Source organism: Camelus ferus, chromosome 6 (genome assembly GCF_009834535.1).
Source record: "Camelus ferus isolate YT-003-E chromosome 6, BCGSAC_Cfer_1.0, whole genome shotgun sequence".
NCBI lineage: Eukaryota > Metazoa > Chordata > Mammalia > Artiodactyla > Camelidae > Camelus > Camelus ferus.
This window is the reverse complement of record NC_045701.1, coordinates 84,575,929-84,595,437: the sequence shown is the minus strand read 5'-3', so window position 1 is coordinate 84,595,437 and position 19,509 is coordinate 84,575,929. Positions and strand designations below refer to the sequence as shown.

General features: G+C 50.9%; 1 protein-coding gene across 1 annotated transcript in view; it reads right to left on the bottom strand.

The window, feature by feature from the left end:
• Window positions 1–6,320: 6,320 nt before the first annotated feature.
• CCDC197 (coiled-coil domain containing 197) overlaps window positions 6,321–19,509 on the bottom strand; it is a 29,389-nt gene continuing 16,200 nt past the window's right edge. The window contains exons 4-8 of the mRNA XM_032482902.1: window positions 18,345–18,640; window positions 16,898–17,076; window positions 15,380–15,490; window positions 14,251–14,367; window positions 6,321–11,355 (exon numbers count right to left, since the gene is read on the bottom strand). Of these exons, the coding sequence (XP_032338793.1) occupies window positions 11,152–11,355; window positions 14,251–14,367; window positions 15,380–15,490; window positions 16,898–17,076; window positions 18,345–18,640 (907 nt within the window). The 3' untranslated portion in view covers window positions 6,321–11,151. The remainder of the gene's footprint in view (window positions 11,356–14,250; window positions 14,368–15,379; window positions 15,491–16,897; window positions 17,077–18,344; window positions 18,641–19,509) is intronic.

Below are 19,509 nucleotides of genomic sequence, written 5' to 3'. Positions count from 1 at the left end.
TGGGAAAAACAAAAGGAAAGTGGTATTTCTTATAACCTCAGAGAGGCTCCCCCTACTCCCTGCCACAGCCAGTCACAGGCCAGGCTGCTCCAGCTTTTCAAATGTGAGGGAAGAAAGTCTGGAAGAGAGAGAACTTTACAAGGCTCAGTTATACCACGTCAGAGCTCACTTTTCAGTTTAAACGTGACCCACGGTGCTAGGATGCTGACCGATGGGCCAGTTTTCCAGCCCACTGCCCGTTTATGGGTTTCCTCCCAGGCATGGGTTTTGAAAGCTAACATTTCTTCAGTTGGGATGGCAAGTGTTTGTACCCCAAGCCTCCTGGAAACTGCCTCCAGCTTCCATGGGAGGAGAAAGCGCTGGGTGTGGTTTACAGAAAGCCGAGGCCAGTAGGGGTTCCTGGGCTTGGCAAGAGCTGACTGTCCCAGCCCCAGCCTCACCTCCCTGAGGCCAAGCAGAGAGCCTGGCTCCTGAAGGGGACTGGAACATGTCCCTGCTACGAGACCTGGGGCAGGTACTTGACCTCCATGATGGGGAGCCTCTAAGGGCCCCCAACAGCCCCCTCTCCTGTGTTCACACCTTTGTGTAATTCCCACCCCTGGAGTGGGGGCTGACCCTGGTGACTTGCTTGTGAGGAACGGAGCACACGAGGGATGGAGTGCCGTCTCTGAGACTAGGTTACTCAAAGACCGTGGCTTTGATCTTGCTTGCTCGCTCTTCTCTTTTCACTTATCATGCTGTAAACTGCCCCCTGGGGAGGTCCATGGGGCAAGGAGCTGGGGGAGGCCCTTGGCCAACAGCCAATGAAGAACTGAAGGCCTCAATCCAACAGGCTGTGAGGAAATTCACCAGCCAACAGCCCCGTGAGTGAGCTTGGAAGCTGACTGTCCTCCGGTCTAGCTTCTAGATGAAACCACAGCCCTGGGTGACAGCTTGGTGGAAGCCTTGTGGAGAGATGCTGAGCCAGAGGACCCAGCTAAGCCACGCCCAGATCCCTGACCCACAGGAATAATAAGCAGGTAGTAAGTGGTCATCGTTTTAAGCTGAGCTTTGGAGAGATTTGTTATGCGGCATTAGATGGCTAATACGGCCTCTCTTGCCCTCAGCCTCAGCCTGCTGCTCGATGAAGTGAGGGTTAATGATTCATCTCTCAGCAATTGTGTGGGTGAACCCAGCTCTGGGGTGGCCTCCTCAAGCCCCGGCTGGAGGCAGGGTGCATGTTCCCCAGCACTGTTCCTCACCACTGCTCTAGTCACACAAATCAATGTCTAACTGCACACGATGCGAGTGCTGGGAAAGAAGAGAACAGGGTGCTGTGGGCGCAGTACCCAGGCCCTGGCCTTGTCTGGGGTGAAGAGGGAAGTCTTCTCAGAGGAGGTGAATTTTGACAGAGGCCTGAAGGCTGAGTTGGAGGAGGGTTTGTTCGTCCTTCTCTTCCCTGACCCCAGCCTGTTAGTCTCTTTCTTCGCTCTTTCTGATTTCCTGCCTTAGCATTTGTCACAGTTCATGACTATTCATATGTCTGCCTTGGATTGGCTCCAAGAGGGCGGGGACAAGGTCACCACAGCACACTGAGTACCTGGCACGTAGTAGGTGTTCAGGAAAACTGCACTGAATAAATGAGTAGGCACAAGCAAAGACCCAGGGACGAAGCACTAGAGACAGAGGGAACCGCATAGGTGACCATCCTGGATCCTGGGAGCAAAGCTGGTGAATTCAGGAGCTGGGAGGGGCCCGACTGGCTGGAGTGAGGCAAGGAGGGGAGAGTGGTTCAGGTCAGCCTGGAGAGGGGTCAGGACCCGCTCATGCGGGCCTTGAGGCCTCAGGAAGGGGGTAAGGGGTTTGTCTTCAGGACAGTGGGGAGCCTTGTGGGGGGCAGGAGGGAGGGTGGACACAGTCAGATGTGATTTTCTGAGAGGCTGGGGAGACTCCTACGGGGAGAATGGGTTTGAGAGGGCAGGAGTGGAAGCAGATGGCCCAAAGGAGGTTACTGTAGTCGTCCAAGCCAGAGACAAGGGGACTAGGCTCTAGGGTGGGGCACAGAGCTGGGAGAGCGGACAGTACCCAGGGGCAGGAGGTGACACGGAAAGGACCTGGCGGTGGCAGGATGTAGGGTAGCAGGAGAGAGAGGGTTAGGGTGGTGCCATGACAGTGCAGCCTCCATTGGACTGAGCAGAGCTCTGCACCTGAGTGACTCCCCCAAATGCCATCTCCCAGGATATGAAAAATGGAGGTGTCCACGGCTCTGCGATCCCTGGAAAATCTCTAGGTCTCTGAAGAGCAAAGCCCAGAAAAGCCTGGCCTTGGAGGGGTTGGTGAAAGCTTCTTGAAACTCGAGCCTGTGTTTACAGACAATGGAGGTTGTGTGGGGTGAGAGCTGGCGCCTCTGCCCAGGTCCCAGGGTGCCCCCCACCCACAACTGGAGCTCCCCAGGCAGAGCTTGAAGTGCAGGGTAAACCCAGAGCAGCTTCCTGGATCGTGTGTTTTCTGCAAAGATTTTTACAGGGAGAAAACATGATTGTTTTTGGTACAAGAACACAGTATTGTGAAACAGAAAGCAAATTCACTAATAGAAAAATTTTCAGATGAAAACGCTAGAGTGCAAAGATATTTGGTTCCCCTCAGGTCCGAGACCAGCCCCCTGAAAGTCGAGTTCACTCTACTCTGCTACTGGAGGTATCTGGAGGAAAGTTCTAGGAGCTTTGATCAGAAAAAGTGCTCAGACTTTGAGGTCAGCCAGATTTGGGCTCTGCCTCCTGTTTGCTGTGTGACCTTGAGTGAGTTACTGCACCTCTCTGAGCCCAGGTATCAGTTTTGGTTTCCCTTGAAAGACCCTGCCCCTCTCACACTTCAAGCAGTTGTTCCGCTAAGACTGGCTTTCTAACTCTCACAATTCTCACCTTTTTACCACTTGCTGTAGGAGAATTAAAATTTGTTCATCTTCTAGGTGGCAGCGTTTTGCCTAGAATAATTTCTTATATGAGATCATAGGAAATAGAAAAGTGAAGTCAGTCACTACAGGAATAAGTAACTGTAGGTATTCCCTACTTCCTCACCCCACCAACACACACACCTTGAACTTGCTAGTAAAATCCAAACTATATAAAGGTCTTAGATCAACTTTTTGAAATATTTTAAAATGATGCACTATACTATTCTGCATGAAAGGGGAAAAAAAGAAAAAAGAAAATTTGAGGGCTCCCAACCTCCACATCTCATGATATCTTATGAGATTTTATTTTTAGTCAGAACTGCCTAATCCTCCCGAGCTGGTGATAACCTACTCAGAATATTTAATCTCCCACCAGAATAGTAACAGATGGAAGTACACACACACACACACACACACACACACACACACACACACACACACACACACACACACACACATACACCCCATCATGTTTTTCTTTTCCCTTCCCATCTCATCCACGTGTTAAAGGCCAGTGAGGACTGAAAGGGCCCCGTGGGCCTGTGTGACTTCACTCACCCCAGAGCAAGTCTCTGCTGATGTCAAAGAGATGGACACAGTCACTAGCTTGAGTCAGGGGTACTGGCAATCCTGAGGCCCCCCTCCTCCCTCATTCCTTGGAACAGCCCAGGTGACTGTCTACAGTATTCCTATGACTTATGATGTTGTGGAGAGGGGAGAGAGGGAGCTTGGAGGACTCATAAACCCTTGCCTGGTTTATTAAGGCTCACCCTGGGTGACCTTTGGGGAGGCAGCTCATCCTGGGAGGTGGCATGGCTGCAGGTATCCCTGTGCATGGAACATGGATGACCCTTAGGGCCAAGAGTGGTAGCCAAGAGTCCTCTGGTCCCCAAAATATCCCTCACTTTGGGCTCCTATGTGGTCCTTAAAATTTTTTCACTTAAAGATTCACTCCTTTATTTAAGGCTTTCATTCATTCATTCATACTGCACTTACTCTGAGGATATAAGCATTCATTCGTCCAACATAGTAACTAACTGAGGGCCCATTCTGTGCTAGGCTCCATGCTGGGTGCTGGAATATGTGATTGAGACATAGCCTTTCTTCTTGAGAACGTCTTCTTCCAGTGGGGGAGATATAAATATAAACAACTAAGTGATAACTGTAAGGAAGTAGGTACACTAAGAGCCTTGTACAAAGAAACGGCAGCCCAGAGGTGAGCTCTACTCTCTGCCTGGGGCAGGGGCAGCTGGGGAGGCTTCATGGAGGAAGTGAGGCTGGAAGTGGATGGGGAACGGAGGGGCAGGGAAGGGAAGTCAGGGCAGAGGGAACCTCCCTCAAAGTACACGCAGGACCATGGGGAGCTCTCAGTGGGAGCCCAGGTGGCTGATTGGCTGGCTAGAGACATTGTTCCTCCCAGTTCTCAGATGCCCCTCCCCGACTCCAGCAGAACCCCTGACGATGAGGGCTGGCACTGTCCTCGGGAGTCACACCTTCACCTGAGGCTGATGCTGGCCTTACTGCAGAGCAAATTAGACCACTGCTTTACTGTGCACATGGATCCCCAGAGGATCTTGTTAAAATGTAGATTTTGCCTGTCTCACAAGCTCCCAGGTGATACCCATGATGCAGGTCCCCGGACCACACTCTGAGTAGCAGGGATCTACTGTAGCACATTCTCCCTTGATTCTACCTGGGAATTGTTACCCAGACTTGAATTTGAGCCATGACCCCTGCCTCTAGATCATGATTCACACCTGTACCCCCTTCAGTCTTTAACAGCAACTCTGAAAAGAGACAGACATGGGGCTTGCCCCCTGGGCTGAATGATGTTGGGAAAGCCTTCAACCTCTCTGAGCCTCCATTTCCTCATCTGTAAAATGGGGAGAGTCACTCTCGCAGGGTGTGTATGAAGGCTGCATGAGCGATGACGGGCTTAGCAAAGTGCCTGGCACACAGCAAGCGTCCGATGCATGTTAGCTCTTGTTCTTAGAGGTCTTTTTGTTACCAAACCGCTTCCAGTTACAGTGATAGTTGTTCCATTTGGAGCGCCAGTGGACTTGAGTTAATATCCCAGCTCAACCACCAAGCAGCTGCGTGACTTTGGACAAGCCACATAACCGCACTGAGTTGTAGCTGCCCGCTCTGTAGAATGGAGCTGGGAAACTGCCACTCTCTAGCTCCCGGGTTGTGGGGAGGACCCAGTGGGGAACAGTGCCCCGTAAACAGCATTCTGGTACCATATCTGGAAGTTCTCACCCTGGGTAGAGCCATCAGGAGCCCAGCTCTCTCCATTTACTCACACATCCCTGCTCGTCCAACACTGAACACCTGCACTGTGCCAGGTCCTGGCTAGGTACGGAGAGTTAGGGGTAAGGGAGATGCAGCTCTAGCTTCACGTCTCCCCTTCCACAGTGCTGGAGAGCAGCTGGAGACCCAGGGCTGGGCTTCCTGGCAGCTTGCAGCCAGGTCGAGCGAGCAAGCTTTTGTACTGCAGGGCATGGAAACAGTGCAGCATCTTCTGAAGACACCTAGTAAGAGAAACATGCTGGTGCCAGGTGGGCTCGGGTTTGAAGATGTTGAGATGTTCCCATGGACTGGCCAGCATTTACAGCCTTGAGCACAAGCCTCGAAGTAGCCCGGCTGTTCCTGGGTGGAGAGCAGGGCTGGGCAGAGCATGACGCCCCAGGGTGAGGGGCTGGGAGTGAAGGCAGGAATGCCTAGCACCTTTGCAGCTGGGGCCATGGCAGGGAAGCCTCTTCCAGGTGTTTTCCATTATCGCTGTCTGGCCGGCTTCCTTACCTCAACTCAGATTGGGACACACCACATTTTAAGGCAAGAGACCAGTGGGACCCATTCAGAAAGCAGAGCCACAATCAAGAAACCAGAGTTGCCAAACTTTGGAGAAAAGACAATGTGCAGGGGCCAAGGACCCTGTCTTCAGAGACTTGAAGACAATTCTGTGGGTGAAGGACTTGACAATTAGCTTTGTTCTTGGAGACGTAAAAGGTTAGGATCAATGAGATGCCATGAAGAGCTGGTTTCCAATTTTGTTTTCCAATTTTTGAATAGCTTTTCCCCCTCCTCTGGTTATAAAAGTTAACCATGCTTATTCTACAAACTTTGGAAAATATATATAAATATAAAGAAGAAAATTAAAAATTAGAATCCTACAATCCATGGCTCACTACTGTTAACGCAGAACAGAGTTCTTTATCCCTTTTCTACATCTCAGCATTCTTCAGGAACACAATTCATGCCCAGCAGGTGGATCAGATCCACACACGATGGTGATTCTTGGGTTGGAGAGAATATGGAATCTGCAGAAATGTGTGGGTGTATCTGACAGCTATTGCTGTAATACTGCATAACAAACAACCTCCAACTTCACTGGTTTACAATTATAAGCATTTATTGTGCACTCAGGGGTCTGTGGGTTGGCTGAGGATTGAATGATGTTGGTGGATCCAAGCTGCAGGTAAGGTCTGTGTCTGCTCCAAGTGGCTCTCATCCCCCTGCAACCAGGGGACTCCCAGGGGCACAATAAATCCTACTGCACAATAAGTTGTAAGCCTTTGCTTGTGTCATAATCCACTAACATCCCATTGGCCAAAGCAAGTCACATAGCCAACCCAAAGTTAAGAGGTGGAGATGAATACTTTGCCCACCAGGCGCCCCTGGCAAGAGCTTGAACTTCTGTAGATGCCACCACAGGCGGGTGGAGACTTGGGACCGAAATTCAATCTGCCGCCCTGATCCCAGGGTCAGCGTCCTCCCACTTTAGAAGCACTGCTTTGGTCCCTTACATATATTCCCTTTTTTTTACATATATAATTTTTACTAAATTGGATTTACATTCAACTTTTTAAAAAAATCCTTGCTTTTTCCACTTAACTTTATACCCTATAGACAGTTTTCCTTACATCAAATATTTTTGAAAACGTAATTTAATAGCTGCAGAATCATAAGATCATGAAGTTTTGCATCATTTATTGGACTCTTCGTCTGAGATACTGAGGTTGTTTACAACTGGGTAACTGTAAGTGACAATTGGTGGGCATCTTTGTACAGACACAGTTTCTGCATTGTAATGGGCGTTTCTGGCCCATGCTTGCCCAGTGCCAGGTCCCACCTCCCTGTGATGACAGTAGCCTGATTTCCCTTTGGGGGAACCATCTGTCCCCTTCTTTCAATTCATGTGGTTGGTCTCTAGCCATGGAAGACACCTCACTAAAACTCAAACAAAAATTTGACCCAAGCCTGGGAATCAGAGTAGGGAATCTCCCACGGTTGCAGAGATTCGTTCAGGAAGAACAGGGCGCTTAGGCCTGGCCAATCAGGAATTTGTTTAGAGAGAGGCACCTGACCCAAGGTGATCCAATCAGAGTAAACTCTGGGACTTGCCAGGGTTTACTGGGAAGAGACATTCTCCCTTTTCCTCTAACCTCAACTTTAAAGGATGCAGGACTGTGCTTGTAGGCAGCCATCCTATTTACACTGAAGCCAAGATGTAGGAGCACAGAAATACACCCATGCATTTCTGGATTCTGTTGACATTGAGCTCCTGATCAAGCTGTTCCTGAAGCTCTGGAATCCCTGGTCTTTCTGTTTTATAAGCTAATTCATTCTTTCGGGCTTAAGCCAAGTTGAGTTTAAGCCAAGTTGGGCTTTCTGTCATTTTGAACCAAATAGCTCTGGTTTTATTAACATAAATTTCTTGATCTAAGAATCACTGAGCCAAAAGACAAAAAAATTTAAGCCTCTTGAGACCTCCTTCTTATCAAATTGCTTTCCAGAGAGTTTATGCAAACGTCTCAGTGTTGAAGGGCCTGTCTTACACGCATTCGTGTATTTGCTAAAAATTTTCTGATGGGCAGAAATGACATGATGTAAATTTTTAGTGAGGCGAAATAGTTTTCATGTTTATAGGCCATTTTTATTTTGTGATTTGCTGAAATGAACAATTGACATCGATTTTTTTTACTTCGTAAGAGTTTTTCGAATATCAAAAACATTGGCTCATTTTCAAATTTCTCATCATTTCTCTCCATTTATTGTCTTTAGATATTTTGCTGTGCTCTGAGGTAGATGCACTATTGCGTCCATGCTTCTAAAGTTCTTCCTGATTCAAGACCAAGTAAATGAGGAGCAGGTTTTCCTCTCTTTGACACTGAGAAACCCAGTGTTTCACACGCTGTAATCAGAGACTAGTCGGCATCGGAACCATCTGGAATGCTTGTTAAAAATCCAGATTGGGGTTGGGGGTCTCATGCCAGAATCAGAATTTTTGAGAATAAGCCCTGTTTAGCAAGTGTCACAGGCGATTTTAATAAACATTAAAGTTGGGAAACCACCACTCAAAGGAACTGGAATATACCACAGAATACGGTGTGGAAAAAGGACATAATTTGATTTTCCTGCCAAACAGGCAATTTTCTCAGCACCAGCCATTAGCTAATAACCCAGCTCTTCCCAAATGATGTGTAGGAAGGCTTTTCTCACACTTGAAGAAAATTAAAGCTGGAATTAGATGTCAGGTAATGAGCTCTCAGTCTCAGAAAGTGTCCAAGCCCTAGGCCTCCTAGTGTCTTGGGGTCTCAGGGTCTGGATGAGCAGTCAGATGAAATGGTATTTCCAGCTTTTCCCCTCCAAATACACTCAAAGGCCTTTCTCCAGCTCATATGGAACCCAGGAGGGGAGTGCTTTAAAGGCACAGGGGCAGGGCTGAGAGAGCTGTGTGACAAAAAAGCCCAGCAAGGATGACCCCCAGCATTCAGCACATGCCAGCGGCCGGAGAGAGCAGCGCCCCTGAGCGTAGTGCCCATTTGTCAATTTTATGACCCAAGCCCCACCCAGGGGAGACTGGGAGCTCCTAAAAGACTAGGAGGCTCACTGCAAACTTAGATTAATGGCCAGGTCACTGCCACACCAGGCATCTGTTCTGATATTCCTCCTCCCCAAGGAGGGTGATCAAACATCTGAACTAGACCTACAAATGCACAACAGGCAGATGGCAGGGGACAGAATGACAACAGCTGTTCACAGACCCCTAGTGGGCAAAGCCACAAAGCCAGAGAATGGTGCTCTGGGTCCCTAAGGAGGTGTTATATCCAGCACCTTCAGCAGGTCAGATGGGGTACAGGCAGCCCTCCCAGAATGTCAGGTGCCCACAGTGCTGATGGGGCCTGGAGTCCAGGCAGGGGGAGTCGGTGCTCCAGGTGGAACAGAACCCAGCTCAGGCATTTGGGAATTTGCCATGACTCCAAAGCAGCAGTTCTCAAAGTGGGGCCGTGGGACTAGAAGCATCAGCATCACCTGGGAACTTGTTGGAAATGCAGATTCTAAAGCCTGGCCACCCCAGGCCCGCTGGATCAGATAAGGGTGGGCCCTCACTCTGTTGTAACAAGCTTTCCGAGGAATGTTCAGATCTAAGAATCCTTGGCCTAACGTGTGCCCCCACACTCCAAGGAGATTAATGGGATACTTCAGATCTCTTTGTAAAATGGATGTTGTGGGGAGAGAATGCAAATAGAGAAGAATGACTGTGGTCTGAACTGAATGTTCTGTCTCCCCCAAATTCACATGTTGAAATTCTAACCCGCAGTGTGACGCTGTTAAGAGGTGGGGGAGCCTCTTAGAGGTGATTAGGTCATGAGGGCGGAGCCCTCACAAATGGGATTAGCGTCCCTATAAAAGAGACCCCAGAGGGCTTCCTCGCCCCTTCCACCATGTGAGCCAGGAGGTGGGCTTTTACCAGACACCTGCTGGTGCCTTGGTCTTGGACTTCAGCCTCCAGAATGATGAGAAATAAAGAGCTGTTGCTAAGCCACCCGGTGTATGGTATTCTGTTACAGCAGCCAGCATGGACTAAGCCACCCCTGTGTGTGACCCCCCAGACCAAAGTCCAAATTTCCGAGCCTGGCCTTGGGGATGCCCGGTGGCTCCCCAGCACACCTTCTCAGACTTGCCCCTCGGGTTCTTTGTACTCCAGCCAAGCTGGAAGCCCTCCCCGGTGTTTCCCTCACTTTCTCTAGCCCTCCCCCAACCTCTCCTTTCTGAAATGTTACTCAAGCCCTACCTGGGTTCCAAAGCACCCTCTTTGCTCCAGAGACCTGAGAAATTGGAAACTAGAAATGATGCTTCTCAGATCCCACTTTCTTTAAACTGCTCTTAAGACCTGACCTAACCTTCTTTATCATGTTTGGCTTCCCTAATGAAGTCAGTGGCCAAGTGCTATTCAATCCCCCACCCTCCTTCCCTCCGAACCTCCTACCCCCTCTCCCAGCGGCACCTGGAATACGGCAGACCTTCAGTGTCCGTTGAAGGAACAGCAGCATCCTTTCTGAAACTTCTCTTTGAAAGTTCATTTGTTGACTTGCCACTGTTCGCCACAAACCAGTTGCCCTGAAAGCCAGCTGCTCTGAACTTTCAACTTGTCCCTGAATCAGTTAACGTCAGCAGACTCCCAGAGGTGAATCCTTCTCAGCCTGCGGGGGTTGCTAGGATGATTCTTACCCCAGCGTCTCAGTAAGACCAGGCCAGTGCCATCCACGCAGACATTTCCAGTGTCAGACTGGACAGGGGACTCCCTTAGACATCCTTGCACCCAAGTTCACACCAGCCCAGAAAGGGACTTTGCCTTACCCAACTCCCCCTGACAGTAGCACTCACTCCAGGCAGCTCTGGGACCCTCAGGTGGGCAGAAGGCACTGACTGGTATTCAGTTTCTGGGAGCCAGTGGTGAGATGCCCCTCTACAAACTGAGTGCCCCCAGTCTAGTGTGGGCAAGGCCAGCTCCATGCCTCCCATAGCTCCAGGTGGCTCTTTGTGAGTGTTCCTGTGACTCGGGCATTCCCAATAGACGGGCATTTATCCAAAGCTCCTTGGTCTCAGACGATCCCACTGGGGACAGTGAGAATTGCAGCCCCGGCTTCTGGGTGCAGGTCTTCCCCCTTGGACTTCCCACCCGGCTGCTGCCTCAGGAACCTCCCTCTCTCTTTCCCCCACAGTACCAGACAGACCTCACCTTGACCCCTGCCAATCCCCCAACGCGGGAAACAGCATCCCCACAACCCCAGCTGGCCCCAGGATCCTGGCTGCCCTCTCTCTGCCCGCAGGCTGGCTCCTACCCACTTTGGAGCGCTGGCGATGAATAAAGGGGGCCACGCAGGTAAGGAGATGGTTGTGATGCTGGCAGGGTTGCATGGTCGCGGGCTGTGTCAGTACAGGCTGGAGCATTCTGAAATCTGGGTTCTGGGAAAGGGGGTTCTGGGGATCGAATCTTGACTCTTTGAATATTTCCTGAAGGGTCTGGGGTACCTTCTGAGGCCCTGGTCCTTGGGATTGTCCCCTGACCAGCACGCTCTGGGTCCCTTGAGCAGTGAGATAAACTTCACAGTCTCCATTTTGTCCAACATAAATTCCTGGGAGGAAAAAGAAATCTCTCTCACCTGCCTGTGCTCTGGCCCCTGAACACCACTTCCTAGGGACCAGAGCACCATCAAAAGTTGGCTTGCATCTCCTTTAGCTTTCACAAGGGCCCTGCGAAGAATGTTGTATCAATGCCAATTGGCAAATGAGCAAACTGAGGCTCAGAGAGGTTAGGTGACTTGCCTGAAGCAACACAGCCCAGCAGTGGCAGAGCTGGATGATTCAGAGTCCAGTCCTTGTGTGGCTTTCTGAATGTGGTTGCCTGCCTCTTCTCACTGCTTCTTCCAAGAAGCCCACCCTGTCTGCCCCAGGCTCCCTCTCTGAGGGGCATTCATTTCTTATGGGCCAGGTGACCTTTACCTGCCCCCACCTCCAACTCTTTCCCCAGCACAATGCTGAGCCATGAGGGTGACTCTAAGTCTTGACGGAGTGATTGTGGAGGGAGATCTTTGGGACCCCCTGACATCACTGGGTAATTTCTTTCTTTTTCTTGGGAAGAAGATGAAATGAATGTACTATTTAGACAAATATGCCCAGACTCATACGTTCATCACTCGTATCACAACATGAAGGAGCTATGCCCCAGGGGATGCCGACTACGCAGCGCTCAGTGTGAATGGGGCCCCCGGAGCTGAGCCGCAGAGCAGGGTGCCCCTGACACTGCCTGTGAGATTCTCGTGAGAAGTTCTTCTCGGATGAGATGCAGCCTTGCTCATGGCTGACGGTCTCTGCTGGACAACACTGGACTGGGGACTTGCCCCGCGGTGTCCCAGAGGCGCTAAGAATCCTGAGTTTGAACAACTCCACTGAACCTGCCTCCAATGAGGAAGCAAGTTATGATTTAGGATGGAGCCAGTGCTGAAGACGGCAGACAGGAGCAGGTGGAAATGATGGGTCCTCGTGGTGCTACTGAGCCTTGGGTCATGCCGGGCCTGAAACCCACCCGGGCACTGAACTTCCACTCACGATGCCAGACATGCTGTTACAACAGTCAAACAACCTCAGAAAGGAAGACCAAGGCTGGAAGACTCACTTCCCAATGACAGAACTTACTACAAACCTGCAATAATCAAGATAGTGCGGTATTGAGAGTCCAGAAATAAACCTTCACATATACAGTCAGTTGATTTTTGACAAGGATGAGGAGATAATTCAATGAGGAAAGAGTAGTTTTTCAGCAAATGGTACCAAAGACAACTGAGTATCTTCATGCAAAAATGAATTTGGACCCCCTGTATTATACCATATACATAAACTAAAATGGATTATAAAATGACATACTGGAACAAAAACTATAAACTTTCTAAGAAGACTTAGGTGTAAATCTTCATGATCCTGGATTAAGCAATAATTTCTTGGAAATGATTTCTAAAGCTCAAGTAACCAAAATAAAAATTTATAAATTAGGTTTCATCAAAATTGAAATCTTTGTGTTTTAAAAAGACACCATCAAAGTGAAAAGACAACCTACAGAGTGAGAGAAAATATTTTCAAATCACTTATTTGATAAGAAACTTGTATCCAGAATATATAAAGGATATTTAGAACTTTACAATAAAGAGACAAACAATCCAATTAAAAATTGGGCAAAGGGTCTGAATAGACATATCTCCAATGAAGATACACAAATGGCCAATAAATACAAGAAAGGATCACCAGCGAAATGCAAATCACAATGAGAGACCACTTCACAACCACTAGGATGACTAGATTACAAATGACAGACAATACCAAGTGTTGACAAGGATGTGGAGAAATTGGAACCCTCATACTTTGACCATAGGATTGCAAAATTACGCAGCCACTTTGGAAAACAGTTTGGCAGTTCCTCAAAATGTTAAACATAGAGTTACCGCATGACTCAGAAATGCCACTCCGAAGTATGTACCCAGGATAACTGAAAAGATATGTCCACACAAAGACATGGGCACAACTGTTCATAGTGGCATTATTCAGATAGCCTTAAAGGGAAAACAACCCAAATGTCCATCAGTTGATGAATGGATAAACAAAATGTGGTCCATCCATACAATGGAATATTATTCAGTCATAAGAAGGAAGGACGTATGAGTCATGCTACCATATGAGTGAAACTGGAAGCCATTATGCAAAGTGAAAGAGGCCAGATATAGAATGTATTCTGGGGAGGTGATGAAAAGATTCAGGGGTTAGACACTAATGATGGTTGTGCAATTCTGACTGTACCGAAAACGCTGAAGTGTGCACTTTAAAAGGGTACATGTTAGGGTATGTGAATTTTGTCTCAGTAAAGCGAATATTACAGATAAACCAGAGATGCTGTCGTTGGTGGAAGCTGATCTGATCCCATGTCCTGCATTACTGCAGCACTAGAATTATGACTGCTAGGGGTTTGGTCCTGGTGGGGACCTGCCCAGTGAGAAGGGGAAGCTCAGTGGACTTGATGAGAGTCTGAAGTTAAAAATGAGGACCCCACACAGAGGCTCCCTCAGTCCCTGAAATGCCCCTTCTGGTGTAAACGTGGAAACACATCTGTGTGCATCTTGGTGTGTTTGTTTGCAGGTGTATCAGTGTATGTTTCATGTAGGGTATGCTGAGCGCCCACGTGAGTGTACACCCAGTGTGTGTGTGTGTGTGTGTGTGTGTGTGTGTGTGTGAATGTGCATGTGTGATGTGCCGGGATGGGGCTACACATTAAGACCAGGCAGGGCAGGAGTGAGTTCCTTTACAGCCCTCTGACCCTGCACCCAATTGATGCTCATTACAGGTTTGTCCAGAAGCTAAAAGAGACCCTGACACCCAACTGCACCCACGCGGGGGCCAGGCAGCTGCGGAGGGAGGGGCTGATAGGGCAGCGAAGCAGGACAGGCTCAGGTGGGAGGCGAGCCTGGGGCAGCGGAAGCCCTCACCTGGATCAGGTTGAGCTTGGAGAAGAGGCCCATGCTCTTGGGCATGCCGCGGGCAGGGGAGCAGCACTGCTGGGCCTTGTGGTTGATGGCCACTTGCATGTGGTTGAGCAGCTGGTTCTGCAGGATGAGAAGGCTCAGGCCCTCTCCCAGAATCCCCCACCCCCTGTCCCCAGCTCCCTCAGGCCAGAGCAGCCTCCTGGAGCCAGGATCCCCCTTCTCATCCTGGTCTGTGCTCCACACCCAAAGGGGCTTGGATGAGTCCCCACCCTCCTCGGGGCCAGAGCATCCTTCCCTGCAAAGGAGGACACTGGGCCGACTAACTTTCCAGAGGGTCCTCCCGGCTGGGGACATCTGTGGTCTACACCCAGGGAAGGGGCCAGAAGAGGGCGTGGAGGAGGGCGGGCTTGACTGCAGGCCCTCAGGGCTGTGATCAGCTGCAGCAGCCTTGCTTTCCACCTTAAAGAGAAAGACCCAGAAAGGGCTCTATAAACTGTGGCCAATCCAGCGCCCTCCCTCAACCTTCAGCAGCCCACAGACCCCAACCCTCATGACTTTCAAACTAGAAGCCCACGGAGCCTAAGAAGGTCCCACATTTGCTGACTGCACCCTGCCCATGTGAAAGGCGCAGCCTTGTGTGCCAGGCCTCGCTCCCCCGTGTCCTCCCAGCAGCCCCTGGGGCCGAAGGAGCCCAGGCTGTGGTATGGGAAGCACCCGGGGGTCTGAAGAGTAACTGGTCCACAATCCTAAGGCCAGTAAGAAGCAGCTCAATGGATTAAGCCCAGCAATCCTGGCCCCTGACTTCAGCCCTGACTTGTTCCTTCTGAGCATCACTCTTCTCATCTGTGAAATAGGTATGAATCAGAATCAACCAGTATTTACAAGTGCACATGCTAGGTTCTGGGACTGGACTGGACATCCCAGCTGGTTCTTGGTAGAGCTCAGTCCTTAACTATCAGTGGCCTCAGTTCTCCCACCTGCGAAGTAACAGCATCTGCCTCATTTGAGAGAAGCCCTTTGAACGCTAGCAGCCAGCAGGGAGGGGTAAGTGGGTGTGTGTGGGTGTGGGTGTGTGTTGGGGGCCGATGATTATTGAGGAGATGGCAGCCCCCAGCCAGCAGACTGGACTCACATTACAGCTGCCCGTGTCCTTCTGGTAGGTGACACCACGTTCCAGCGGCTGCCACTGCTCCTGCTTGCGGTGACACCTCCTCCGCAGCTGGCACAGCCGGATCTTGAGGCTCTGTGGCGAGAGGGGTTGGGTCACCTCGATGCAGCCAATCCTCCCGCACCGTCTGCCCTGGGACTGGTCCCGGTCCCGACGAGCTCACCGCTCAGGGCGGTCTGAGCAATGATGCAGATGGAGGAGGGGAACGTTCCAGGTGGTCAGGGGCATCCAAGGCACCAGGGATGCAGGAAAGGTCATGTCCAAGCCGACTGGGTTTGAATCCCAGCTCAGCCCCAGAGCCCCATTTTCCTCACTGTAACCAGAGCCACCAGTCTGGACCCTTTCAGCCACAGGGGCTGTTGGGAGGACCTGGGGGGAGCAAGGCTGTGAAGACCTGCGGCCCAGGCCTGAGGGGCTCACTCCCCGCCAGGCCCCATGGGCTGTGTTTGGAGGACACAGGATATACACATGTCCTCCTGTCTCTGAGCCCTAGTTCCCTTACTTAGAAAATGAGAGGAGTAGCACGCCTGGGACTAACGTTTAACTCAGAATTAATAGAAATAATATTTTAATGCAATGTTTAAAAAAAATCAAAGTTAAGGCAAAAAAAATCCATGATGAACAAAATATAAAAAATTTAAACGCAGTTGGGATCCAACCGTGCACTTTGCACACTCACCTCACTCACCTCCTCTAGTCTCAGCTCTAGGAATAGAAGCACCTACCTCCAGGTGCTGGGGTGAGATTTAAATGAGATCAAGCTTATTAAGTGCTTCTCACCGGCACTCGGCCCATGAAGGAAAAAAGGCACTAAATGGTGTAGAATTTCAGTGGTGCCACTAGGGGGCAGAGACTCGCTGCAAACACCATGCCATGGTCCTTTGCAAGAATCAACGCACCTGTCAGCCTTCCTCTCCAAGTCCCCTTCCTCTTATGTCCCCGTCCCCTCCGTGTCCCCAGGTCTCAGCTGCCGCACAAAAATTCATCCTGCCATGACTTTGCCAAGGCAGTTTCTTCTGCACAGAATGCCCATCCCTCCTGGCGAATATTCAACTTATTAAAAGATGAACCAAATAGGATAACTTCTTGGGGCACTTACTCACAACCACCTACTAGCTAGGCTGCATTGCCCTCACTTGACAGAGGAAGAAACAGAGGCTCAGAAAAGGTACAGACTTGCCCAGGGTCAGTCAGCTAGTCAGAAGCTGAGCTGGAATTTGAACCCCAGTCTGTCCGAATCCAGATCTCCTGGCTTTTCTGCCAGGAACACCTCTTAAGCATAAGCTGAGCCTCCCTCAGGAGAAACCCCGAGTCAGCCAGCAGAAGGGGAGGGAAAGGGGTACACAACAAGGCTCTGGAGTGACAGCCCCTCCCCCGCAGCCCACCCCTGCTTCCCCTCTGCCCCCCCCCCCCACCACCGGGGTGCAGAGGAAGGGATTCCCTGGGTCAAGGGGAAGGGGCCAGGTTTCAGGCAGCTGTTACCGGGATAAGAGCCCTGTGGCCCTTCTCTAGAGACGCCAGGCTCTGGTGGACCACCTGGCTCATCCTGGAGAAGGCCTGCACATGCTTCTGGACGTCCTGGCTGACTGTGAAGAGCCTCCCGTAGTGCTCCACCATGGCCTCCACCAGGGCCTCCTCTGGCTCCTCCCCTTGGTTGTCGCCTATGGGGACAGCGTCGAGGCAGGATGGGCGGGCACAGGATGCCCCGCCCTCACCTGCCCCTTGCCGTGATGCTAATAAGGCGGGTGGGGCTTCTGCTGTTGCTCCAGGACTCTGAAGTTGAGAGGCGCAGGCAGTCCATGCAAGGCTCACTCCAAAACAGCAGAACTGGTCCAGCAGATGCCTGGCCCCATCACCCAACACCCATCTCTTCAAAAGAAGCATCAACACTTGAAAGGCCACCTCAGGGCTGAGAATGGGGATTCTGGATCTAGGCTGCCCAGTGAGGCAGGAGACTGCCCCCCAAGAGAAACTGCTGTTAGGGGGAGCCTGCAGGAAGAGGACAGGGATCACTGCTGAACTGAGTGAGGAGGTCCCCAGTTTTGGTGGGTATTCATTTTGGATGGGTTGAACAGGGTGGAATCACTGGACTAGGAAGGCCACAAACTAGGAGGCTGCTAGAAGCAGCCTTGGGTGCTGGGTCTGTTTCAAGCCCTGTGTGTGACCCGGGGCCCTACCCCCTTCCTTGGCTTGGTGATCAAGGCTCTTTGGTGCTACTCAACCTTCCAATCTCACCTCCCAGCATCCTCTGCCGGATTCTGGCGCCCCAGCACACTGGAACTCACCATTCCCAAACCCACCACACAGGGCCATGGCTCCAGCCTACATTTGCGCTGTTCTCTCTGTCTGCAATGCTGTTCCCTTTTGCTGAACTCATTTGGGCCACCTGAGAGGCCACCTCCTCCATGAAGTCTTCCCTGATCTCCAGGGCAAAGTCACTGGGGCTCCTGCAGCTCCAGAGCACTTAGCCCCGTGGCTATGAAATCAGATAGACCAGAGTCTGAGACCCAGCCCCACCACTTCCCGGCGGGGCAACCTTGGGCAAGTCCCTTAATGTCTCTGAGCCTGGATAACACACTTGTCAGAAGCTCATAAGGAGAGGAAAGAAAGATTTACTAAAGAGCCTAGCACAGAGTAAATATTTCATCAACAGCAATAGTTATTTTTATTAGTGATGATGCTGAGATAATAATAATGATACTAAAAATAAAAACACATATGTTTGTTTCCCCTTGCCTTTCCTCTCAAGTTTTCAGCACTGATAACAATGGATTCTGGTACCAGTTATGATAAAACACAAAAACCCATTTCAGATGTCTGTGTAATTTTAGTTCCTAACAGCAAAACTGAAGACACACGAGGAATCAGTAACAGCTGGCATTTACTGGGTGCCAGTCGGCGCCGAGCTGCTTGCTCACGAGCTGAGTTCATCCCGTCCCCGGAACAGTTGCTATTCCCACCGTGCAGAGAAGGAAACCGAGGTGCTGAGAACTTGCCGCAGGCCTGGCCACTGGTGCGAGGCCGGCTCCACCACCCACCCTGCAGGCGAGCTCGAGGCTCAGTAAGGTCACACGTGCCCCTGGGCCGAGGCTGGGAGGCAGCCGCAGAGAGGACAGACCTTCTGAGGAAGCTACATACGTACCCTTGGGGATTTTCTCAAGGACCTTGATCAGATAATCTTCAAAACGCTTGTGCTTCTCCACCTCCCTCTTCAGCCTCCTGTGCCTGTAGAGACATTTCGGTGCCGGTGAGAGCCAGGCATGAGAACGTGGTTTGGAGGCTCCCGGGTCGTGACCCCTTGTGGGGACCACCCTCTATGAATGGACCCACACTGGGCCAGCCACTCTCCCCATCAGTGGGCCACTGACTTGAGTCTCCACCCCATTCTACTGCTGAGTAAACTGAGCCACAGACAGGTCAAACTGATGCCTGTGGTCAGGCCACGAGGAAGGGGCCCCTGGGAGGGCAAGACCAGGTTTTTCTAGTGTGGGGTCTACAGAGCTTCTCCTGGAGGCTGAGCAGGTGGTAGAAGGCCTAAGCTCCCAGCAGCTGGTGACCCGTCCAGGTGCTTCACCTCTCTGTGCCTGGGTGGCCCATCTGTGACAGGGGTAACCAGACCCTTCTTCAAGGCTGGCAGGGACTGGGCCTGGGGTGCCCTGTACATCATAAGCACTCAGTCTGAGGTGGGGGCCGCAGCAGCTCCCAGAGGGGGATGGCCATGCGCTGCAGCCCAGCCATGCTTGACTGTCAAGCGGCATCACTAAGCAAGATGAGTCTCTAGTAGGCTGCCTGCCCTGGGCCCATTCAAGGTCAACAGTCAAGGGCAAAGGGCAGAGTGGGACAGGGCTGTGGTGGGTATCTGAGTGACTGCTGAGTGTCCCAGGGCAAGCCACTCTGCATCTCAGGCCCCATTTCCCCATCCATACAGTCCTGAAAAAGCAGGGGGAAATGCCTTCCCGGCAAACACCATGGTGCTAAACCTTACTGGGATTGGGAAGCCCTGTGTGGCTCTGATGGACGGGTTGGAAGTTTTCTCCATAAAATTGCTCATAGGCACATCTTTCTGCATCTAATTCAGGCTTTTGTGGGCAGCC